Source organism: Bos taurus, chromosome 5 (genome assembly GCF_002263795.3).
Source record: "Bos taurus isolate L1 Dominette 01449 registration number 42190680 breed Hereford chromosome 5, ARS-UCD2.0, whole genome shotgun sequence".
Taxonomy (NCBI): domain Eukaryota; kingdom Metazoa; phylum Chordata; class Mammalia; order Artiodactyla; family Bovidae; genus Bos; species Bos taurus.
Window position 1 is genome coordinate 116,725,269 of NC_037332.1, and position 25,511 is coordinate 116,750,779.

At 58.2% G+C, this 25,511-nt stretch overlaps 1 protein-coding gene across 2 annotated transcripts in view; it reads right to left on the reverse strand.

Annotated features, from left to right (window-relative positions):
- Positions 1–25,511, reverse strand: part of CELSR1 (cadherin EGF LAG seven-pass G-type receptor 1) — a 144,434-nt gene that overhangs the window by 69,760 nt on the left and 49,163 nt on the right. For both annotated transcript variants that reach the window (XM_059887206.1, XM_024992922.2), the window contains exon 2: positions 20,235–20,873. In XM_059887206.1, the coding sequence (XP_059743189.1) occupies positions 20,235–20,873 (639 nt within the window). The remainder of the gene's footprint in view (positions 1–20,234; positions 20,874–25,511) is intronic.

Sequence of the window (25,511 nt, forward strand, 5' to 3'; positions counted from 1 at the left end):
TCCCTGCGAAAACTGCACCCCCCCAGCCCCGGCTACCCCCGTGGCAGGGGAGTTCTGGAAGCTTCCACTGACCAGGGAGCCCAGGCTGACCGTCTCTGCCCCAGAGGCCTACCAGACCCAGGCTGCCCATCAGTGGTGAGGCCGCCGCGGGGGCCTGGCTGCATGACCCTCACTCCCTGGAACACAGCCGGGCCTGCGTGTCACAGGGTGGGCATCGCCAGCCCCTCACAGACCCGCAGACCAACAGGCGCTTCCAACAACCGGAAACTCCCCAGCTCTCACCCATATTTTCACCAGGTACTGAGTTTTAAATGAACGCATTTAAAAAAATTTTTTGGCCGTGCCACTCAGCATGTGGGATCTTAGTTCCTCAACCAGGGATCGCACCCACGCCCCTTGCAGTGGAAGCGTGGAGTCCTAACCACCGGACCACCAGGGCGGTCCCTTAATGAATACATTTAAAATAAGAGTATTACATTCACACACTAAAAAAAAATCACCATGTAAACAGTGAGGCCTGGAAAATCTTCAGTCTCTTGCAGGTCCCACCGGAGGAGACAGGAGAGCGGGGTGCCCTGCCGCCCGCATGTGGGCTCAGGGCCAGGGGTACCGTGGAGACCCTGCCTGTGGGCACTCAGAGCTTCTCCTCTTTCCTCCCAGTGGCTGCACAGTCTTCTGTTAGAGGACCCCATCAGAACCCAAATCACCGATGTTTCTCCTTCTACTGCTGATGGACAGGTAGGCTGCTTATAACTCGCTTTTACTGCAGACCACTTTTTAAATTATTAATTATTTGTCTCTGGCTGCGCTGGCTCTTCGCTGCCGCAAGGGCTTTCTCCAGTCGTGGTCCCCAGGCTTCTCACTTCGGTGGCTTCTCCCGTTGCAGAGCGCAGACCCTGGAGTACAGGCTCGGGAGTCGCGGGGTACGGGACCCGCTGTTCCGTGGCACATGGGGGCCTCCCGGATCAGGGATCAAACCCGTGACTCCTGCCTCGGCTGGCGGGTTCTTCGCCACTGAGCCACTGAGGAGGCCCCCGCGGATAACTTTCTGATACACGTCCTTGGTGTGTTTTAAGAATATCTCTCCAGAGAAAATTCCTGAAAGTGGTGAATCAAGGTACGCACTTGATAAGTATTTCCAAACTGCCCTCCACAAAAGGATGCACAAACTCATATATCCTCACCAACACAGAGTGGTGATCAATCTGTAAAATATTTTATATTTCTGACAAATGAACCTCCAAGGTGTTTTATTTGCATTAATTTTTGCTGAGGTGCAACATCTGCCCGAATTTTACTGGCAACATCCTTTTCCTTTCTCTGAACTGCCCGATGATTCCTGCGTTCATTTTTCGATCAGATGGTTGGTCTTGTTTTATTCTGTATACAAGCTCCTTGTAAATTTCAGAAATTATGTTCTACCATTTCTATGACAACTCCCTCCTGGCTTAAGTTTAACTTTCAATTTATTTTTGTATTTGTGGCACATAAAAATATTATAGGGCTTCCCTGGTGGCCCAGTGGTAAAGAATATAAATATATAAATACAAGTATAATATACATTTTTATAATACAAATATAAAGCCTGGCAGTGCAGGAGACGTGGGTTTGAACCTTGGGTCAGGAAGATCCCTTGGAGTAGGAAATGGCAACCCGCTCCAATATTCTTGCCTGGGAAGAAGCAAGCCCTCCAGGCTCCTCTGTCCATGGGGTCAGAGAGTCAGCTGTGACTGAGTGACTCAACAACAGCAACAGAAGTATTACATCTGGGTGCAGTCACACTGATCAATCTTTCCTTTGTGATGCTAGAGCTCTCGGGTATGAAGAGATAGGACACTCAGAGCTCGGTGGCACCCAGCATCAGGAGCCTGGGTGCACAGAGGCAGCACCACCCTGGAACTGGAGTCACCAGGGTCCTCAGACACGGGTGTCCCTGGGTGCCCTTCTGTGCCTCTTCAACACTGAACTGTGCGAATACATTCCCGACTGTCTCAGTCTGCTCGGGCCTCCATCACAAAATACCTTAGGCCAGGAGCTTAAATGATGAAATGTATTTCTCACGGCCCTTGAGGCTGGAAGTCTCAGGGAGATCAGGGTCCCAGCACGGCTGGGTTCCCCCGAGGGCTCCCTCCTGGCTGCCCTCTCGCTCTGTCCTCACAGAGCCCGTCCTCCACAGCTGTGCACCGGGAGACACAGGTCTCTGTCGTCTCTTCTTTGGAGGACACTGACCCTATCGGATGGGGGCCCACCCTCATCATTTACCTGAACTACTTCCCTGCGGGCCCCACCTCCAGCCACAGTCCTACTGGGGGCTAGGGCTGCAACCTGTGAATTTGGGGGCAGGGCGGATGCAATTCAGACGGTAGCAGTCACATATGAGTCAATTGGGAATGTGAACAAACTGGATGGTGATATTAAAATTTATCATCAGCTTTTTAAACTTTGGCGGCGGTGGGTCTTGGTCACAGCACACGATATTTGCTGTGTTAATCCAGGATCTTTCCTTGCTGCGCACGGACTCGAGTTGTGGCACGTGGGCTGAGCTACTCTGTAGCACGTGGGGTCTTAGTTCCCCAACCAGAGACGGAACCCGCATTCCCTGAATTGCAAGGTGGATTCTTAACCACTGGACCCCGAGGGAAGTCCCGATCATTAATTCTTGGATATGGTGGAGAGTGGGTACCCCACTGTGTGTACCCCACGTGCCCCGCCAGGACAGAGGCTCTGGAGGGCTGGGTGACGACCACTCACAGCTGCGACCCTGCACTCAGACCCTCCCCCCGAAATTCCTCACCCACAGTGGCATGGCCCCCGCTGGGGCAGCTCACAGCCAGCGACAGCTCCACAGGGAGATGGGGAAGCTCAGCCCCGTGGCCCAGGGCAGCCTCCTCTGCACCGCATCGCCAGAGCTGAGATGTGGGGTCACAGAGGCCTCTGCTGCTGCACTGCTGAGGCCCAGCCTCTCCTCTGGGCAGCCCCGTGAGCCCCTGTCCCCAGCCCCTGCCCAGGCGTGGCTCCTGGGAAGGCGGATCTCGGGCCTTGGGGTCTGTTTCTCAGGGAGGCCAACCTCTGAACGTTCTTATTTTCGAGAGCTTGGTAACTGACAGGTGTAAGAAAACTCCATCCGTCACTGAGAGGGAACGCTTCACAAGAGCTTATTTTTGAGGAGCAGGTGAAACTGATCTGTAATTGGCACGACGATCCTCGGAAACAAGCGGGGCACCAGGGAAATCTGAATTTCCTCTCCTTCCCCGGAGTATCTTCCTCCCCAGGTTGCAACAGCTGAGGACACACAACTTGCTAAGTGAAGGTGACCCAGCCTGAGCCCCTCAAACACAGGCAGGAGAGTTTCAACCGCTGAGCTCTTACTGAATTTCATAACCGCACACGGACCACCAGGCCAGGGGCCCAGGCCGAGCCCCCACCCAGAGCTGTGTCCACCCCCAGGGCCTGGCAGGGTCAGGCGGATTTTTTTTTCCATCCCCTTCCTCCCCACCAGGCAGGGAAGGGAGAGACCACAGGCCCACCCAGGACACCCACCTGCTCTCCCTTAGCAGGCAGCTGCCCCCAAATGACTTGTGAGCAGAGGTTTCACACGCTGCTTGGAAAGGAGAGGCCCACCCAGCCGCACACCCCACTCTGGGCTCCACCATCGGGGCAGACTCTCTGGTCTCCCCGCCGGCTCTGGGGTCACCAGGGCGCCCCACCCCGCCCGCCACAGACGCCAGGCAGGCTGTGCACACACACGCGCACGTGGGCACGCATAACCTCACACACATGCACACACGCGCCCTCACTCACACCCAGTCACACGCTGCTGACACTCGCACCGTCACACACACGCTCACGTTTTCACAAGCATTCACACCCACACATGCATTTGCACCCTCACACCTGCCCTCAGCCACACGCACACACATGCACACACACGCACCCACACTCTCACACTCTCACACTAAGCCCTGCTCCTGGCCCCTTCCCAGGTGGGCGGCTCGCAGCCTTCTTAAATTCTATTCATTAATTGTAAATGCTTAGCCGAAGGTGTATTTGTTCTTCATTCACTTCAGATTCTCTAATCTCCCCTTTTAAAATCCATGTGACGTCTGGGACTGTTTGCTCTCCAAGTCCCAGCTTGGCGGGTCGAGGGCCAAGCACAGCGTGTTCTGAAGTAATAAAGCGGCAGTGAGAGGCCGGGGTGGGCCGCGCTCCCTAAGCCGTGACGGCAAACAAAGGGGGGCCTGGCCCGGCCCTCCCCACAGCGCCCGGAACCCTGCCCTGCTGGGCTCGCCCCGGTGGTCAATGTCACCGGGAGGCAAGCGCAGCCCCGCCCCCACCAAGGCCACAGCGGCGGCTCACGGGCTCTGCCCTCGAGCCAACGGGACGTCTGGACCCCTCCACCTCCCGCAACGGGCTCCCAGCTGCCTGGGCCCAGAGAAGGAGGGCCCTGCACAGAGAGAGCGAGCGTGCCCTCCGTTCAGTTCTGAGGCCTGCATTTGACTCTGCCCGCCATACTCCTGCTCACGGGTGGTTTTCCAGCAGCTGCTGGGAAGCCTGGGTCCTCAGGCGGCCCTGGGGAAGGGAGGACAGCCCAGCAGGATGTGTGCTGCCCGCGGCCCCGCAGCCGCTCAGCCCGCTGCTGCAGGGCCTCCACCATGCTGCGGAAAGGGCGTGCTGCCTTGCGGGGTTCCTCCATTCCTCTGCTTAACCCATCGTGCAACTTTAAATCAACTGCAAATAAAGCTCAGTTGCCGTGAAATTATTTGTTTTAAGCACAAAAGGTTTTTCTTTTCTCATAGGTAGTTGTATTTGTTTCCTGGGTCTGCTGTGACAATACGGCAAAGCAGAGGGCTTAAAGGGAACAAAAACGAATTCTCTCGTAGATCTGGGGGTGTCAGCAGGGCCACCTCCCTCTGCAGGCTCCAGGGGAGCTCCTTCCCGCCTCCTCCAGCTGTCAGGCCCCCCCCACCCCTGTTCCTGGGGTTGTGGCCTCCGCATCCCTCATCTCTGCCTCCGTGGTCACGTGGCTATCTTCCCTGGGTCTCGTCTCCCCATCCTCTCTCTTATAAGGACTCCAGTCACTGGGTTCAGGTGGACCCCGAGTCCGGGACGATGCTCACTAATCACTGGGAGCCTTACGGATTACACCTGGAGAGACCCTGCTTCCAACATTCTGAGGTTCTGGATATGAACCTGGGGGGACACCATCCAGCCCCCTGCTGGCCTCTGCGTCCGCCCTAAAACCGCTCTCCCGGTAAACGCTGCCTCAGGGGCCTGCACCCGAGCCTGCAGGGCTGCGATCCTGGTTTCTCAGGGACCCGGTGACTCACCGGCTCTGGCTTCCCTGACCCCCGGGATGCTCTTTCCGGCCTCCCCAGCCGGCCAGCGAGGGGCCAGCTCCGCAGCTCCACGGCCACACCTCGGGCCCCTTCTCTGGGCCGACACCCGCCCACCCGCTCCTCCCATTCTTGCCCCACAAACCCAGGCCTCAGACCTGTCTCCCCAAACCAAGTCTGTTCTCTGGGTCCCCCACCCAGGGAGGGTCCTGCGGCCACCACGGAGGATGGTGGCCAAGAGCCCTGGAGCCACCCACCCCTCCTGCCTTGTCCTCACCAGTGCAGCCCTAGGGCCCGAGTCACCCCCAGGAACTGAGTCACCCCCAGGGCCCAAGTCACCCCCAGGGCCCGAGTCACCCCCAGGGTCCGTGCCACCCCCAGGGCCTGAGCCACCCCCCAAGCCCGAGTCACTCGCCTCCACTGTCGGTCATACCCCAGTCTAAACCAGCCCGATCTGCACAACCGCCGCGACCACCCCTGGGCCTCTGGGACCCCCGCAGCAGCTCAGCGCCTCATAGATCTGCTGGCTCCCCACAGAACACCCAGGGGAGCTTTCCAGAAAGCCCACCTGGCTCCCAGCCAGTCCTGCCGCTCCACAGAGACCCTCCGCCTCGGGGAGCCAGACACATACCTGCCCAGCCGACACCAGCTCCTCACCTCCCAGGCCAGCCGCACAGTCACCCTCCATGAAGGGCGGCCGCGGGACTCACTAGACTAACGGAGGAGACCCCGAACACACTCACACACACTCACTGCTATCAGCAATCACTCTGCGGACACTGCCTTCTCTGGGCCTGGCATCTGCGTACACACTCACACACGCTCACTGCTATTAGCAGTCACTCCATGGACACCACCTTTCTCTGTCCTGGCATCGCCCAGACACACTCGCACACGCTCACTGTTATCAGCAGTCACCCCGTGGACACCGCCTTTCTCTGGCCTGGCACGTCTTCTCTAGTCTCTGCAGATGACTCTCCGGTGCCCAGATGCAGACCCACTTCAGGCACCCACATCCCTCTGGAGGTTTCGCCCACCTGGGCAGGGCCAGGGCGCCAGGTCAGACTCTGATGGGCCCAGAATTCTCCATCCCAGCCCGTCCCAGCCCCAGGGTGACACCCACTGCATGACTGTCCCTCAGCCTCTGTCTCCCCAGGCTCTGGGGGAGGGGCACCGCCTGTCCGAGGGTCAAGTCGGAATGCCCAGCACACAGAGGGTGCCTGGTAAACGCCCGGCATGCAGCAGGTTCTGGACGAGTGCCTGTGAGATGAAGTCATAAAATGCCAGGACTTCCCCACGTGCAAGCTGGTGACGACTGCTCGTACAGAATTATAAAACTTGCAAAATTCACATGTTTGGTTCAAATGATGTCGGGAAAGATGTTGATGTCATGAATGAAGAATTAATTCTACAGATAAACATGACTTTTTTAAAATAAAAAAGGCAGTGAGAACTCTGAGCATGCCAGTTTCAGATGAATGGGGCTCCCTGTAAAGGCTCTCACCCCTGGGTTCCGGGGGCGAGACCCAGGCCAACCCTAGGGCCCTATGGGCACCTGAACAGGGTACTTTTCGAGGCAGACGTTCCCGCTGACTTGTTCAAACCACACAGGAATCCACTTCCGTGTTTCCTTAACTGTATCCTCTATGCAGTGGTGACCTGGCAGATCCCAATGGCCGGATTCCCATGGTGGATGTACCCTCATCACAGCCAGCTTGGCACCACAGAACTCAGAGTAGGGAAGAGACATGATGTGATGGCTTTTAATTCTTAAAATCATCTTCAGTTCAGTTCAGTCACTCAGTCGAGTCCGACTCTTCACAACCCCATAGACTGCAGCACACCAGGCCTCCCTGTCCATCACCAACTCCCAGAGTTCACCCAAACTCATGCCCATCGAGTCGGTAATGCCATCCAACCATCTCATCCTCTGTTGTCCCCTTCTCCTGCCTTCAATCTTTCCCAGCATCAGGGTCTTTTCAAATGAGTCAGTTCTTCGCATCAGGTGGCCGAAGTATTGGAGCTTCAGCTTCAACATCATCATCTTACTTCAGGCAAATAACTTGGATCAAATTCAGTGAGCCCTCTATCTTTAATATATATGTGTATATATATATATATATATATATATATATATATATATATATCTTACAAGAAACACTATTTTACTGTAATAAATGTTTTCAGTTACGTTTGCTTATCAAGATTTAACTTCAGTTTTCCTCTTCTAGGAATTCTCATTTAAAATAAATTTGGATTTCCAAATTTGTTTCAAGCGTCCCAGTGCCCTGCTTGGGCTCAAATGTTGCTCCAAGTCTCCCTAACCCTGGGGAAGACCCCCTGCTGCTCCTGTGCGGCCCCTGTCCACTATGACTGCCAGCCTCACCCCACAACAAGGATCAGGCTCACCCGAGCAGACCCACAGCTGTGCTCCATACTGCACACAGCACCGCAACCCCTGCCCACAGGGTCTGGGACCCAGCCTCCTGCTCACGGTGGCAAGGGCACAATCCCACAGAGACCACTGTGGGATCCCCACCTCCTAAAGAAGCATTCTTAGCTGCAAACGCTGAGGCCCCTCTGGCTGCCATGGCCTCACACACGTCCCCACCATGGGATGCCTGTCCTGCCCAGGCTTGACGCTGGGGGCTGAGGGACACTGCCTGCCTGGACCCCAGCCCGAAGTGCCAGAACCACAGACCCCAGGTTGGAGGGCCTTAAGTCCTTGAGAGAAGCCCCAGATGCACCGAGCTTACATGGGCTCGTGTGCAAGGCAACTGTGCTGACAGCTCAGGGTGACAGGGGACAGGGGAGCCTCACAGCCCCTGGTGTGGGAGCTCTTACACGCCCCCATCCTACAGGTGGGAAACTGAGGCCCAGCAGAGTGTTTGTTGATGTGTGCATGCTCTTTGCATGGACATGTAATGTGGGTGTGTGTGCATGCGTGTGTATGTGACGTACATGTGTGTGTATGTGATGCGTGCAGCATGTGCATGTAATGTGTGTGAGATGTGTGCAGCATGTACATGTAATGTGGGTGTGTGTGCATGTGTATTGTGTGATATACATGTGTGTATATGTGGTGTGTGTGGCATGTATATGCAATGTGTGTTTATTACGTCTATTATATGATGTTTGTGTGTATATATGACGTGTGTGTGGCATGTACATATAATGTGGGTGTGTATTGTGTGATTTGTGTGTCTATTATGTGATGTGCATGTGTGTATATCTGTGACATGTGTGTGGCATGTATATGTAATGTGTGTGTATTCTGTGATCTCTATGTGATTTGTGTGTATATGTGACGTGTGTCGTATGTATATGTAATGTGTGTGGCATGTATATGTGATGTGTGTGGCATGTATGTGTAATGTGTCTGTGTGTGGTGTGTGTGTGTGATATTGTGTGTATGCGTGTGTGTGTATTGTGTGATGTGTCTATTATGTGATGTGCATGTGTGTATATGTGGTGTGTGTATAATGTGCGTGTGTGTTGTGTATATGTGATGTTGGGTGTGTGCACGCGTGTGTGTGTATTATGTGATGTGTCTATTATGTGGTGTGCGTGTGTGTATATGTGGTGTGTGTGTGGTGTGTACATGTGATGTGGGGCGTGTGCACGTGTGTGTGACCGTCACGGCAGGTCTGGGAGCCGAGGGGCAGGGCAGGAACCAGGAGATGCTGATGTGACTGTGGTCCCGCCAAGAGGCACTTCAGAAGGGCCGGGTCTGCCCCGATGGGGCGAGGGGAGGTGAGGCGCTGGGGGCCGGCAGCGGGGGCTGCGTAGCCAGGCCGAACCCCCAGCCCTGAAGGAGGGCAGGACGGGGCCCAGGAGGGGAAGGGCGAGTAGAGGCTTGAGGCCACCAGCGTTTCGATAAAGAGACAGCTGCCGCCTGGTCCTAAGCAGCAGCTCAGGGCTGCCAACTAAAGAACCAGACCCCACGGCAAGCCACCCACCCTGCTCACGGGGGCAGCTTCAGCAGTGGGAGCGGAGACAAGGGCAGGGTCCTGCAAAGGTTAAACCCTGAGAAAATCGGCCCATCCACCCTGCCTTCCTCCCAGCCAGCCCCCGCAGGCCGCTGCGGTGGACAGATGTCCCGAGCAGGCTCCTGACCACTGCCTCAGTTTCCCCGGCTGGAAACCCACCCCCCCACTGAAGGCGGGAGCTCTGTCTGTGGCCCCGGAACTATCCAGGCCCCTCGGAGGCCAGGGTGCAGGTGAGATGAGTTGATTCCGTGAAGCTCTGAGCTGCACACCTGGCACGCGGAGCTGTCATGTGACACCTGCTAGGAACTGGCTTCCTGACACTGGAGGTGCTCTCTGTCCACCCCTTGCACCCCAAAGCCCTGCTCCCCGCTCCTCCAGCCTCTCCCCTCCTACTCTGAGTTTCAGGGCTGCTGGACTGTCTCATCTTCTGGCCCTGCCCCCGAGCCTCCTCCCCCAGTGGGCAAGGCAGCTGGGAAAGGCCTCCCAGAGGCCAGAAACCGGAAGCCCAGACCATGGCAGGCCTGTCCCGGGCTGGGCCTTGGGCTGACTTCACTACTGTCTCTGAAGCAAATTCCCAGAACCCCGGCACACCCATTTTTTAAAATATAAATTAAAAAATGCATTCCAGCAGCAAAGAAAAGTGATTCCAACTCACCCTCAGCTCCTGGCTGTGAGTCAAGAGTCACCTACACACCCGAGGGGCTGGAACCCGGAGAACCTGAAAAGTCACTGTGCTTTCCAACCTCCTGGTACAGGGACGGCCCGGCCCGCAGCCACACTTGGGGACCCTCCGTTCAGAAAACGGGTGCTCTCCCTACCCCCTGATGTCCTCTGGGGGGTGGGGGGAACAGAAAATAGCCAACCTGAGGTCAGCTAAACGGTGGCTCCTGAGAGATGTGTCCATATTCTGACCCCCGGCACCTGTGAACATCACCCCACGGGGCAGACGAGTGAATATCACGTCACATGGCGCGAGACGGGATTAAAATAAGCATGTGGAGATGAGGCCTCCTTGTTACCCAGAAGGGCCCTCTGCAATCGAGAAAGAGGAGCAGCTGGGGTTTGCAGCCCACGTGAGGATGGGGCAGAGGCCACTGTGGCCACAAGCCCAGGGAGCCCGAGCCCACCGCAGCTGAAGGAGGCAAACGGACCCGCCCCGGGCCACCAGCGCCTGCTGGGGAGGGAGGCGGCCACGCCCACACCCTGATTCAGAGTGCTGGCTTCCGGATCTGTGAAAGGATGAATTTCTGCTGTGTCGGGCCGCCCCGTCTGGTCTTCAATTCCTGCAGCCACGGGAAACCACGATAAATCCTAAACACACCACAGAGGCCAGTCTGACTCAGCAGAAGTTTCCTCCTGGGCACAGTCCCAGGAGAAAGCAGCACACCTGACACCTTTCAGCATCTCCAGAAACCTCAGCAGACCCAGGGCCACGGAAGAGAGAGTGCCCCGTGTCCCCCAGGCCCTCGTGGTGCCCGGCGGGCAGCTGCTAAGGACCCAGGAGGTGCCAAATGAACACGCAGGGCCTGAGGCAAGGTGCGCCTGGCGACCAGCGGAGGTGCCACTGAGCTGACCACCAGGGCCTGAGCACATAGAACCCCATCCTGGCTCCTCACCAGGTGCTTCCGCCTCCAACAGCAAAGGCAGGGTCCTCCCCAGCCAGGGATGTGGGCTCAGCTGGGGGCCCAGGATGAGGCAGAGCCGGGCGGAGGGTCCCACCCCAGGCAGACTGGCCGCTGCCAACATCCCCTGGGGCCTGCTGGGAGGCAGGTTCATCCTGCCCTGTGGGCTGACAGTAGGGCTGCCCAGGGCTCCCCTGTGTCCTCCTGGGCCTCTGCAGGCCTCTCTCCAGAGACCAGAGGTCCCCGCTTTGGAGCCCCAGGGATGGCCAGCCTGTGGCCGGGGAATCTGTCCTGCAACATCCTGAGGACCAGCCCCAGGACAGCATCTCAGACTCAGGCCTGCAGTTCAGTTCTAATGACATGGGCACCTCTGAGGGTGGGGGCACGGGCGGGCCCGGGAACCTCTCGCAGAGAGGATGGGCTTGTGCAGGAGGGGTGGCAGAGACCCCACGCCCCGGGGGAGACGGAGGTGCAGGGCTTGGCCCCAGGCTGCTGTGTGGGGGTGAGGGGAGAGGCCTGGAGGCCGGGCTGGGGGTCCCCAGTGACCACGGGAAAGATCCTGTCGGTGGACAGTCAACCCGCAGCTGTGGGGGCCAAGCCGGAAAGGGGTGTGCCCAGCATGTTATCAGTTTGTGGGGAAAGCATGCCAACTCTGGAAGAGTGACGTGTCCAGACTCGGCCGGAGTGCTCACTAAAACCTTAATCACGGCGCGGAGTAGCGGCTGAGCCGCCGGTGGTTCAGGTTCCCCTTCCCGCACGGTGCCAGGAGGAGCGGGGACAGTGTCTGGGGACGGAGCCACGTCCCGAGCAAGAACTCACGTTCTTCAGTCGCCGCTTGGAGTCGGGACAGCCGCGCCGCCCTGGCTGACACACACGGCCTCCTCAGCTGCGCCCGGCCACCCGCAGAGAAGTCACCCCGCCACCCCAGCCCCGCAGGCCCCTGGCCCGGGGAGACGTCAGCCTGTCCACACCAGGGGCAGGGCTCAGGGTGGGCGACGGGCAGCTGTGTGAGCAGAGACCGCTCTCTGTGGGGACGTCCGGGGTGGCCGCTCTTGGGTCTGGGGCTCAGACTGGACTCCCAGCAACACTCGTGGGCGGCCCTCAGTCCACGTGGTGCCTCCACAGAAACAGAAGGGACCCTCCACCCCCCACGTCAGTGCCCACGGCAAAGGCCTCGCGTGCGCATCCCCACACAAGCACCAAGTGAGCGCCAGGACCCGGGCGCGGTGGCGGAGCACAGAGCCCCGGAGGCTCCCACCCTACCCGCTGGAGCCTGTGGGCACGTGCCCTCACCCCACGAAGGCACTGGGCGGGTGTGGGTCAGGTAGGGACCCTGAGACTCGACACCGGGAGGCCAGCTGGATCCCCGGGGGCCCGAGGTAATGACCAGGGTCCTGGGGGTTGGGGGTCAGCGGGGAAGTGGTGAAACAGAGGCAGAGGCTGGGGTGAGGGGGAAGCGTCACCAGCCACGCAGAGCAGGCAGCGCCCAGAAGCTGGACCCGGAGGGGGATCCCCGGGGCCCTGGAGCTCTGAGAATAAACCCGGGGTGAGGGGGGGCGTCACCAGTCACGCAGAGCAGGCAGCGCCCGGAAGCCGGACCCGGAGGGGGCTCCCCGGGGCCCTGGAGCTCTGAGAATAAACCCGCGCAGTTTAAGCCCCTCGTGTGTGGGACTTTATCACAGCAGCTGCAGGACACGAGCTGGGGGGAGGCAAGCCCAGCCCTTGCTCCTGTGGAGCCCGCCTTCCAGGTCTTTCCGCAGAAGCACGCACATCCGACACAGCCTGCACGTATGCGGGGAAGACCCTGGCAGGACCCGGCCAAGGAGCCCCGTCTCCCCCAGGACAGCAGGCGGGACGGCCCAGGGAGGCTCCGCCCGCACGTCCTCAGGCCGCTTCGCTCACTGCGGTCGGACACTTCAGTACCGACCTCTGTTTCTCAACAACTCAGGCCCTGCGCCCAGCTCACTGACCCACCTGGACGCCGGCTGGGTGGATGTGGGGAACGCTTGTGTTCCGGTGTCTAAAAAGAAAGTAAACCACAGAGTCTGAGTGTCCTTTGGCCCAGCAGCTGCTGGACAAGCAGGTTGATAAGAAGTGGCCATCACACCGACCCCCAGAAGCCCTGAGGCCAGTGGAACAGCACCCCTCCACTCCCCAGACCTTACGTTTAAGCCCTAATCCCTGGTCTCGGGAATTAGTCTTCAAACAGGTTCTTGTAGATGGAAACAAGCTGTTGTTATTTAATTGCTCAGTCGTGTCTGACTTTTTGTGACCCCATGGACTGTACACCAGGCTCCTCTGTCCATGGGATTTCCCTGGCTAGAATACTAGAGAGGGTTGCCATTTCCTTCTCCAGGGGATAACCAAGTTAAAGTGAGATTATACTGGATTGATGAAGGCCCTGGTCTCATGACTCAGTTCAATTCACTTTAGTCTCTCAGTCGTGTCCAACCCCGTGGACTGCAGCACACCAGGCTTCCCTGTGTATCGCCAACTCCCAGAGCTTGCTCAAACTCCTGTCCACTGAGTCAGTGATGCCATCCAACCATCTCATCCTCTGTCGTCCCCTTCTCCTCCTGCCCTCAATCTTTCCCAGCATCAGGGTCTTTTCTAATGAGTTGGCTCTTCCCATCAGGTGGCCAGAGTATTGGAACTTCAGCGTCAGTCCAATGACTGGTGTCCTTTTAAGATGAGGGAAATCTGGACATGGGGACAGAGCCCCCCAGGGTGGGGTGGGGGAGGCCATATGAAGACAGAGATGGAGCTGTAAGCCAAGGACCACCCGGGCCACCAGAAGCTAAGAAGCGGCAGGAAGGACTGTCCCCCGGAGCAAGTCCCCGCCAACTCCTTGATTTTGGACTTCCAGATACATTTCTGTTACTTTAAACCACCCAGTGTGCGGCCCTGTGACAGCAGGCCCAGGGAGCTAACAGGACCCCGAGGACCATCCTTCTCCCCAGAAACCATCTGGCTGTGCGTGGACACCCCGACCGGCGAGGAAGACGCTAATGCTGTGTGCCAAAAGTCCCAGCTTTGGGGAAAAGAATTCCATGGAAGAGAAAAGGAGCTCTCTGGCCAAATTTATCCTCACCGCAATGCCTCGAATATGATTTTAATGGAAAACAAAGTCTCCCAGAAGTGCAATAATTCCCCAGCTTTACGATAATGCACTCGAGAAATGCCTGCTATCCCCAACCAGGAAGCTGTAGATGCTACAAAGAGAGAAAACTGGAGTAATCCTGAGTATCTGGAAAGTACATCTTCCTAAGAAAGGATTCTGCCTCTGCTTTATTTGAGATTTTAATTATAGGCCAGATAATGATTTTCATTTCGAATGATACTTAACACTCGGGTTTAAGGACTAAATTCAACTTGACGGCGAACTCTTCCAAATGAGCTTTAATCCAGTAAACGGCAATAAGCGCAGCAAACGTATTTCTCTTGTGTCATGTGCCCGTCACCCCCAGGAGGAGGGCACAGCTCAGACGCACGGAGCGCTTTCCGTCTAACACGAGGGCACAGGGTCAGTGCGTCCCGGGAGCGCGGAGATGCCGTTGTGGTGATGAGAGATGCCGAGAGAACACTCAGAGGTGGGGTAAGCGTCATTTTTCACAGCAGAATCAGAGAAGCGCCAGAACTGACTTCAGTGTTTTCCCCATGAACAGAAAAGGTGACTCAATTTTTATGTTAACAGTTTCTCTGGCCTTGAACCTACACAAAATACCCTGGCCCTCGGGAGGTCACCCTGGGGACAGTCCAGGCCCCCAGCCTGGGGGAGGTCACTCTGAGGGACAGTCAGAGTCCCAGAAGGGCCCCCCTAGGACAACGGGACGTCCCACCCAGGGGTAGTTAGCACAAAGCTCAAACCCAGCATCACAGAGACGGTACTAAGTGGTCCCTGACCCTCTGATCCCCAGTCCAGGCTAAGTCCGCTGGGGCACACCTTTGACGACACAGGGTCTGGCAGCGTGGACGTCGGGAGCCCAGGGAGAGCCGGGCGCTTCACGCACAGAGCAGGACTATTCGCTGAACCCTCTGAACGCAGAGGAGCGGCCCGGGGTCTAAACACAGAGGCTCAGGAATAAACAGGACCCTCCCCTCGTCCCCCGACATGCACGTGGCTGAGCTGTCCGGGAAAGCCCTCCTTCCCAGCTGACCTCAAAGCTCCCGCCTGCCCTGGTGAGAGGAGCCAGTCTTGCTCCTAGAAGGCCAGCAAGGGGCGGTGTGCTGGGCTGAGGTCGGCGTCCGAGGCTGTGGGGGAGGCTGAAGCTCTGCACCAAAGGGACCCTCTGGGCACCCACCCTACCCCAGGCACCCGTGAAGAGCAGATCGCAGGGGCAGGGCCGGGAGGTTTGGCTTCAGGTTAAATATGAGGCATGGGGTTGGGCAGGGGGCACCCACTGTGAGCCCTGAACAGGCTGAAATGAGAAGCCAGGGTGGGGAGGCCAGGTGGGGAGGCTGGGTCGGGCACTGCAATCGGTGCTCGGGAAAGAGACCCCGGGGTCCGCCCGCCCCCCACCAAGCTCTGCATCTGGGTGTCCCTGAACCGGGTGACAACCGTCCCCACCTCACGGGGTTGTGGCAGGCCTAGTAGACCACAGCCTGGGTGGACACGGTCTCCCCCATGGCAGCGAGGCGCGATCAGGCTGTTTAATTAGGGACACGAACACCAAGGGGCAGCGGGACCCAGGCTCAGAGTCACAGCCCGAGGCTTGCCCTGGCCCCGCCCAGTGGCAAGTCCTCCTTGGGAGGAGTTTGCCTCCCCCTGATGCTTCTGAATTGCGGTGCTGAGTAAGACTCTTGAGAGTCCCTTGGACTGCAAGGAGATCCAACCAGTCCATCCTAAAGGAGATCAGTCCTGGGTGTTCATTGGAAGGAATGATACTGAAGCTGAAACTCCAATACTTTGGCCACCTGATGCGGAGAGCTGACTCGTTGGAAAAGACCCTGATGCTGGGAAAGATTGAAGGCAGGAGGAGAAGGGGACGACAGAGGATGAGATGGCTGGATGGCATCACCGACTCAATGGACAAGAGTTTGAGTGAACTCCGGGAATTGGTGATGGACAGGGAGGCCTGGCATGCTGCGGTTCATGGGGTCGCAAAGAGTCAGACACGACTGAGCGACTGGACTGACCTCGGGAACAGGGGGACGCAGTGTGATTCTCCCGCTGCCACCGCTCAGAGACCCTTCGCACTTCACTTGGAACCCTTAGCGCCCTGCATGCAAAAGGCGCTTCTGAACAGATGTTGTGACGTCAATGAAGCAAGAAAAAGGACTCGGTAAAGGTGAACCCGGCCATCCCGCCCTCAAGGGGTCCACAGGGTGGATGAGCCTGAGCTCAGAAGCCAGAGCACCAGCTTCAAATCCTGCCTCACCCTCACCCGGCTCTAGAGCAGGCCCATTGCCGCCACCAGAACACTCCGGGGAGGACCGTTCTCTGTGGGAGGACCGTTCTCTGTGGGAGACGCCCCATGCCCTGGAGTGCACTGGGAGCACGCCTGGCCTCCAGCCACGGGCACCCCAACCCCCATCCTGGGATGTTGTCACGTGTCCCCTAGGGGCAGAATCTCCCCCACAGAGAACCTCTAGATGAGACACTTGAATGTCCTGCACAACAGGCTCTCCAGTTTTCGACTCGGGCCACGGAGCTGCTAGGAGGATCAGGGAAATGGGGTAGACTCGTCTGGAACAGGACAGCACACAGAAGGGCCCACCGAGTACCATCTTCAGGTTGCTGCCCTCCTGAGGGTCGTGGAAATATGCGGCTCACACCCCAAATGAGAGCAGATCGACCAACATGTAAACAGAGGGAGTTTCCAGGGAGATCAACAGTCACTGTTTCAGGAAGCCAGGGACCTCCTGGAAGCTCCCCAGAGCAGGGACAGCACTGGGCTGGAACCCAAGGGCGGTGATGACAGAGAGATGGCAGGTGCGGAGGAGAGGAGGCAGGAGGGATGGGCCACATGCGTGGGGAGTTTAACCAAAACCCAAGTCAAAGCCACGCTCTTCACAGGCCGGAGCGGACAGGGACCGAGACCCAGGAAACCGGCATGCGAGGTCGCCAGGCTGACCTCAATGCCTGCAGTCCTCTGTGCCCGTTCCCTCCAGAGCGGGGCCCCTGAAGACCCCAGCCAGGCCCCCACGCAGAGCTATGACAAGGAGAGATGCCTCCTCCCTAGAAGGACAGGGAGCCCTCGCTCCGGGGGCCCTGGAACTTCCTTGAGGCCAAAAGGGACGGAACAAACCCCGGGGAGCCGTCGGGGTATTTTTCCAGCATCAGATTCATGAGCTTTTCCTGAAATTAACTGATACCTTCCTTCACCCAGCTCATCTCCCGTCCGGCAACACAGGAAGCCGGGGTCCTCCGGCGGTCCTGGGCCCCTTCCAGCTTCCCTCCCGCCAGGCCGGAGCTCGCCTTACCCGGGAGCCAGTAATAAAACGCTGGTGACGACAGCACGGCTTTCACCAGGAATAAATGGGCTCAATTACCTCCAGCGAGAGAGCAGGGCTTCAAAGGGAGAGAGGAAGAAAGAGAGGAAGGGGGATGCAGGAGGAGTAATCAGTCTGACTCAGCCTTATCTCGGAGGGAAATGCGTACGACTACTCAGTACCAAGGACGTTCAGATGAGGCCCCTGCCCATCAGGACCTTTCAGCAGCGATGACACACCGGGTCATTCCCGGGCATAATTTCTCTAGAAATGACTCTGGTGATGAAAACGGAACTTGAGAAGTCTGGAAGTCCTTCCCACCAATAGGCTGATGCCTCTGTGGAGAGGACCCAGGGTCCACGGGTCCCCAGTGCCTCTGCTTACCCTGCCCAGATGTGGCCTCAAGCTCACATTTGGGATTTCTGGAGCCCAGGTCTGTGGCTGCGGCTACGAGGCCACGCTGGTCTGCTCAATCAGGACAGAGCACCCCCCACGCTGGCCATCTTCAAGATGAAGCCGCCAGAGTCTGGGGTGCTTGGGGTGTCCCCCATGTGGCCCCTACCGTCATGTGTCTCCACCAGGGAGACGGCCGATTGCATGGCAACCTTGGGTGGCCCACCCCACTGGGCGGGGCAGGTCTGATGCCTGCGCTGGCCGGCATACAGCAGGTACTCAACTAATGCTCATTGAGCTAGCAAATGACCGCTCACTGGCTGACTCCCTGGAGGGCACCAGGCTCTGTCCCAGGGGCCTGGGGCCACGGCTTCTCCGCTGGAAGCAGGAGTCATTGTGGACCCAGTCCCCATCTAGGCCATGCGATGGGGAGGGAGGCAGAGACACCCAGCTTGGCGGGGAGGCGGGGAACATTTCCCCACTGTGTGGAGGGCTGACCACGGCTGGCACAACTGGGCAGGGACTTCGGAACAGAACAGGCGAGGAGTGGGAGGGGAGGAAGGGGTGGAGCCCCACCCGCGTGTCCGTGGCACGGCTCCTGGGCATGACGACAGCCCTGATGACTCAGGTGTGGGCTCGGGCCCCGGGGTCCCCTTTACCTTCCCTGCTCATCACCAGATCCCAGGGCAGCCAGGAATTTACAGTTAACAATTGGGAGACCATGGAGAAGAGATGGGCAGGGCCGGACGTGACAGATGGACGGACAGATGGACACAGACGGCTGAGGGGCGCCAGGGCGGGCAATCAAGCCTCTCTTGCCACAGACGTGCCAGCGGGTTATAACCAGGCTGGGCTCAGACGCAGCGGGCCGGGGCGCACGCCAGCTCCCCAGGCTGCCAGACACCGCCTCCTCCAGCAGTGGTTCCTCCTCTTCGGCGCAGAGCACGGCCTGCCTGCCTCCCGCCCCTGGAGTCCCCACCGCAGGCTCATGCTCGTCCTGCTCCCGGAACACCTGCTGTGCCCGTAAGCCCTGGCCGGGGCTCCATCCGGGCCACGCCCCACGCGCGCAGAAACGGTCTCCCCACTGTCTACACAAAACATGCCCACCGAGGACATGGTCCACAGAAGACTCTCAGAGCCTCCTCCGGGCCGAGTCAGGTCCCACTTGACCTCAGAGAACTTTCCAGAAAGACAGACGGTCACCATCTGCCTCAGAACACTTGTTTCTCGAACGGGCGACTGGATTCTACGTGACCACAGCAAGAGTGTGTGTTTCTGGGCTGCTTTCGGTAGGATTTTTGTTTTTAAAAACAACCATCGGCTGCCTTTAGAAAGACTCATTTTGGTGACAGATGAGGATGTCTCAAGCGAAGCGTATATTGGAGGCAGGGAAGATGAGTAATTTCTACAGCGACAACGAGGCATGAAAAAGCCAACGTCATCTTTCCAGATCCCAACAATTAGTGGCTCACTGTTTCTATCCCAGTTATGCTATTTTAATTTCTTTAATATTTATTTATTTGGATCTTTATTGCAGCCCGAAGGATCTTCAGTTGCAGCACGTGGGACCTAGTTCCCTGACCAGGGGTCGAACCTGGCTCCCTGCCCTGGGAGCTCCGAGTCTTACCCATTGGACCACCAGGGAGGTTCCTATGCTGTTTCACTATAACCAATTAAACTCGAAATCAGGAATGAACTACTTTAAATTCAAAGCCACTTAGGGACTTCCCTTGTGGTCCAGTGGTTAAGACCCCCGCCTTCCAAGGCAGGGGATGTGGGTTTGACCCTGGTGGTCGGGGGAGGGGCAGCTAATTGTGGTCGGGGGGCAGCTAAGATCCTACGTGCCATGTGGCCTAAAAAGGCAAAACATAAAACAGAGGCAATATTGTAACAAACTCAACGGAGACTAAAAATGGTCCACATCAAAAAAAAATCTTTAAAAGAAAATGAAGCCACTTAAACAAAACACATGTCATTTCATCTGGATAGATTTTCAGTGGGCTCTGGTTGCCCAAGCTTCCTCCACTGTCCTTCCAAAGAAAGCGAAAAGTGAAAATGAAGTCGCTCAGTCCGACTCTTTGCGACCCCATGGACTGTAGCCTACCAGACTCCTCCTTCCATGGGATTTTCCAGGCAAGAATACTGGAGTGGGGTGCCATTTCCTTCTCCAGAGGGGATCTTCCCGACCCAGGGATGGAACCCAGGTCTCCCGCATTGCAGGCAGACGCTTAAGAGGGTGGCTTAAATAGCACGGGTCAGTGGAGACCCCGGAGCTGTGGTCAGGAAGCAGAGCCAACACCCGGGGACCCGGGGTCCAGCCTTTGGCCACGTCCCTCAGGAAGGGAGTGGACGGAGGAAACTTCCGGGCACTCTGACCTGTGAGCTGGAAGCCTGGTGTGAGGCACAGGTGACCGGGGCCTCCCCGCGCCCCCGAGCCCCCCGGGGAGAAGTGGGGGGCCCCCTACCTGTGAAGTCCTCCTGACACTCGCACGTGTAGCCGCCCTCGCGGCTGCGGCAGCGGCCGTGGGCGCCGCAGGGGCTGGAGTAGCACAGGTCGATCTCGGTCTCGCAGTAGTCGCCGGTGAAGCCAGGCGGGCAGCGGCACCGCAGCCCGTTGACCGGGTGGATGGGCCGGAAGAGCACGGTGGGGGAGCTGATGAAGGGCGCCGAGCTGTCGAACTTGAGCACCGACACGCACTTCATGTAGTTCTCGCACGGCTCCCGCAGGCAGATGTTGTCGTCGAAGGGCAGCACGCGCTGCGTGGACACGGCCGTCAGCAGCGTGCGGTTCAGGTAGATCTGCTCCTGCAGGTCCTCCGACGGGAAGAACTTGTCCCGGACGCCGCCGGGCAGCAAGGCCGAGAAGGTCACGTTCAGGATGTTGGCGCTCACATCCGTGTCGTTCTGGATGTTGAAGACGAAGACGGCGTCCTTGGTGGTGGACAGCACGGCGGCCACGCCCTCCACGAAGCGCGACAGCAGCGGGGACAGGAACCGCTCCTGAGACATGTTCTCCAGACGCACGGTGATGCTGTTGGTCAGCATGTCGTCCGTGATGACCGTGACCCGCAGGGTGCAGAGCGCCACCACGCTGTGGATGCCGTCTGTGAGACAGAAGGTGGGGGGTCATTCAGAAGCCTGCCTGCCCGGTCCCCTCGCCCGGCACCCCCGAGCCCCAGGCCCCTGCCCACTCGTGACCACGACCTTGACCCCGCATCCCAGGGCCTGCTTCCCTCCTCCCCCAGCACTCGGCTTCTGAAAGCACAGCTCCCGTCACGCCCATCAAGCTCAGAAGCCCCCAGGGGAGCCGCCCCCCCAGCTCATCAGGACATCTCAACCCTCACCACACAACCCAGCCCTCACTGCCTGAGACTCTGGCCTCACACACTTTCCTCCAGACGCGGGGGGACGCCGAGACCCCGTTCTCCCTGCTCTCTCCTCTCTCTGCACCTGCTCCAGCCACCCACCCACCCCCCAGCCCAGCTCAGAGCCCACGGTGTCCAGCACGGTCCCCGCCCAGGTACGGCCTTGACCTCTGCTGCGCTGACGGCCTCTCTCCTCCTGGCTGTGTCCTGCTCATCTAAACACACCCGTGCGTGCTCAGTCGCTTCAATCGTGTCTGACTCTGCAACCCCATGGACTGCAGCCCGCCAGGCTCCTCCGTCTGTGGGATTCTCCAGGCAAGAATACTGGAGTGGGTTGCCATGCCCCTGTCCAGGGGATCTTCTCGACCCAGGGACTGAACCCATGTCTCTTATGTCTCCGGCACTGGCAGGCAGGTTCTTTACCACGGGCGCCACCTGGGAAGCCCAGCATCCAGGAGAAGCTCACCATGTGTTGCTTTAGGAAGACACAGGAGAACACGGCCTCTCAGCCAACACAAATGACCACTCATGAAGGGAGGTCCTCAGGAATTGGTGGCCAGAGACGGCGGAGGGTTTGGGTCACCAGGCTGAGCAATGCCCCAGGTTCCCAGCCCAGAACCAGGCGGGCTGTCCAGCGGCTGCCCCAGGAACTGGCTCCGGCCACGATGGCCACAGGGCAGCTCCGTCACCTCCAGGGCAGCCCTGAGGTGCAGCCACAATGCTCAGGGACCTCCACCTGCTCCCGTCCACCGCCCACACCACGTGCTCTGGGGCCCGAGAAACACCTGGCCAAATTCTCATCCCTGTGACTCAGCTCGGCTCTGGGTCCCGGCAGCCCAGATGGATGCCCCACAATGCGGGTGCAGCCTGTGCCCTGCGTGAGCACCCCCGCCCCGGTTCCCTGGGGCATCTGGGCAAGCTCTGAGCCCCCGGCGGGCCCCACCCTCCCAGAGCTGGAGCTGGGCTGTGCCCCCGGACGGTCAGGGGCCAGGGACCACCTTCCAGCCCGAGTCTGGGAAGCCTCAGGACCCCCGAGAGGATGCGGTGAGGCGACAAGCCCGGGAGGCCACCCTGTCCCTCTGGACCCGGCACAGCCGCCACCACACTCAGCTTGCTGGGAGCCCTTAGAAGGCACGGCAGGCACAGCATGGGAGCTTCTGCCCTGGGACGGGTTTCCTCAGACACCCAGGAGCCAGAAGCCACTTGTGGGGAACCCTGAGTCACAAACCTGTCCAGACAGCGGAGAAACGTAACCGCTGCAGAAGTCACAACACGTTCGGGTGCAAACCTGAGACTCCCAGGGATTCTAAGAGAAGCCGGCATTACCCCATTTGACAGGCGAGAAAAACTGAGACCCTGGGAAGCCAAGTCTCACACCTGAGAACTCATGCTTGGTGGAGGGGCCCCCGGCTCCCCCAGTAACCACACCCACCGCCTAGCAGGTCAGGCAGTGAACGCCCTCTGACGGCTCCACCTGGTCCTCACGATAACCTGGAAAGGCTGACTTTTTTTCTTTTCGGCCGTGCTGCTCTGCTTTCGGGATCTTAGTTCCCTGACTAGGGACTGAACCCAGGCCGCTGGCAGTGGAAGCATGGAGTCCTAACCACTGGACCGCCAGGGAAGCGCCCACACACCTTACGGTCCTTATGGTCCTGCGTGGTCCATCCTCACCACCCTCCCTTGTCTTAAAGACACCCCCCTGCCCCAGGGCCCCTGCGCGCCGCATCTTCTGCCTGGAACACGGCATCCTTGTCGCTGGTAGCTGCTCCCTGGGCCACCCGGGACTCAGCGGCACGACCCCCATCAGAGGGGCCTTCCGCGTCCCCCGACTCATGCTCTGCCACACCCCCACTTTAATTCCTGCATAGGAGCGGCCGCGGCCTGATTTATTTGTTCATGTCCGTTCTTCCCCCAGTGAAGTCGTGAGGACCAAGAACCTGTAGGTCTTGTTCCTGCTGCACCTGTCACTTCTACAGCGGTCCCTGGCACTCAGAGGCCGCTGGACAAACATTCGGGGGAAGGTGGGAGGGGGCAGCAGAGGGGGGAAGGGAAAAACCTTGTCCAGCGGCATCTCTTTAACCCCAAGACTGACATTAGCACCAACAGTTTCAGAGACTTCATTTTTCCATCCAAGCTATTTTTCTGCGGGTGTTTCTTTTCTCTCTCTCTCTCTTTTTTTTTTTTTGCAAAGGCCCAATGTAATAATACGAGACATAGGATATTCTTTCCTGGTAGCACTTGTTATGAAACATTCTTTTAATCTTAAACCACACACAGATGGGTTCTGGTCCGAGATTCGAGGGTCATGCTGGTTTTAAGCTCAAAAGCTCAGGCCATCTGGATGTGCTCTGAGCTGTCCTGCCCTCTCCCTCCCAGGGGTCCAGGGCTCAGACCCTCCCACAGGGAGTCCAGGAGGGCAGAGCACAGAGGAACATCCAGGACCAAGGAGCCAGGTTATGACCAGAAAACAGCACTGAATATTAACTCACGTCAAAGGTGCTTATGCACCTTACTGTTAATCTTACCATTAATTTATTTCAAGACCATGGACTGTCCTGGACAACCAGGTCCTGGAGACAATGAATTTGCTCTGAGTTTACATCATCTGGGTTGGATTTCTGAGTCTCCAGGAGCACAAACCCGACTGCCCATCAACAGGGAGCCACAAAATAAAAGGACGGCTGTCTGCACCGTGCAGCTCAGCTCAGCCACACCGACTGGGTGACATCCCCCTCCACAGGCATCAGGGCAGACCCAGACAACGTGAAGTTAGGGGGCAAAAGTAAGTCACTCTTCACACAACACACATGTTTACACGCAAGTCCAGAGAGCCACTAGCATGGGGAGCAAAAACTTCAGTGCTGACAGGGATTCTGTCTGGGTTGCTGAATTTGTTTTTAAATCAAAAACTTTTTTAGTTTGTTTTTAAATTTTAAGGAAAACTTTTATTTTAGAGTAGATTTAGTTTACAGAAAAATTGCACAGACAGTGCAGAGAGGTCCTGTATACCGAGCATCCAGTGTCCTGTTATTCAGGAGCTCAGTCGAGTCCAACTCTCTGTGACCCCATGGACTGCAGCACGCCAGGCCTCCCTGTCCATCACCAACTCCCGGAGCTTGCTCAAACTCAAGTCCATCGAGCCGGTGATGCCCTCCAGCCATCTCATCCTCTGTCGTCCCCTTCTCCTCCCGCCTTCAATCTTTCCCAGCATCAGGGTCTTTTCCAGTGAGTTGGCTCTTCGCATCAGGTGGCCAAAGTACTGGAGTTCCAGCTTCATCGTCAGTCCTTCCAGTGAATATTCAGGACCCAGTTACTCCCACAGTTAATTTTATTATCACACTGTGTGGGGTGTGTATTTGAATGAAGCGAGATGGACACACTGTTCACCGGAGCCCGCACTCCCCTGTCCTTTCTTCGGTTTCGCCTCCTGTCCTCGGCGTCCCAGGACCGCATAAGACGTGTAGGCGTCTCGTCCCCTGCTCCTCCGGCTGTGACGGTTTCTCAGACTTTCCTTGTTTGGATGATCTTGACTGTTTGCAGAAGCTCTGGTCAGGAATGTCGCTGATGTTCAGGGGCCTTTCACCTGCTTCTGCCTGAGCAGCCGTCTGGTCGATCACTCAGAAGCCTGTTTTGTTTGGGAGACCAGGGAGCTCCCGCAGGACTCCCCGGGCCTGAGCTGCAGGTCCTTCGTCCGCGGCTGCAAATGGGGCTGGAACCAGGGCCTCCAAGCCGGGAGGGCGAAGGGCTTTCGCCAGCTCAGCCAGGTCCCCTCATGGTCCCTGAGTCACAGAGAAGAGACAGAGGAGAAGGGCTGCAGGGCTGGGGCACCCACCAGTGGGCACCGCCCACAAACCCCAGAGACCACAGGCGAGGGGGCCTCGAAGGTCTTCATGGAGGGAGGGGCCCGTCCACGAGCTCGGCTCTGGTCAGGGGGCAGCCGTCGTCCACAGTCTAGACCCTGGGCTCGCTCAGCCCCGCCCGTCTCAGTGCCCGCAGAGCCGGGGGCCCTCAGTGGGCAGGGGACAGAGCTGGGCTGGCGGAAGGTGAGACAGGAAGGCCCCAGGAGGCCGGGGCATGGGGTCAGTCGGCGGAGGGCAGCCGCCTTCCCAGCATGGAGCATGGAGAAGGCAGGAGGGCCCAGATGGCCGCGGCCTCAGGACACAGGCGTGTCGGGACGGCCGGCCCGCAGCCTGGGGCTCAGAAAACACCAACCCTCTCTGTGCGGAGACCGGAAGTCCAAAGTCAAGGGTCAGCAGTGTTGGTTCCGCCCAGGGGCTCAGAGGGATGACCGGTCCCTTGGTGCTGACCTGGCGTCCGGTGCCTGCCAGCAGTCCTCGGCCTGCAGACACCTCTGCCTCACGTCACGCCGTGGGTCGT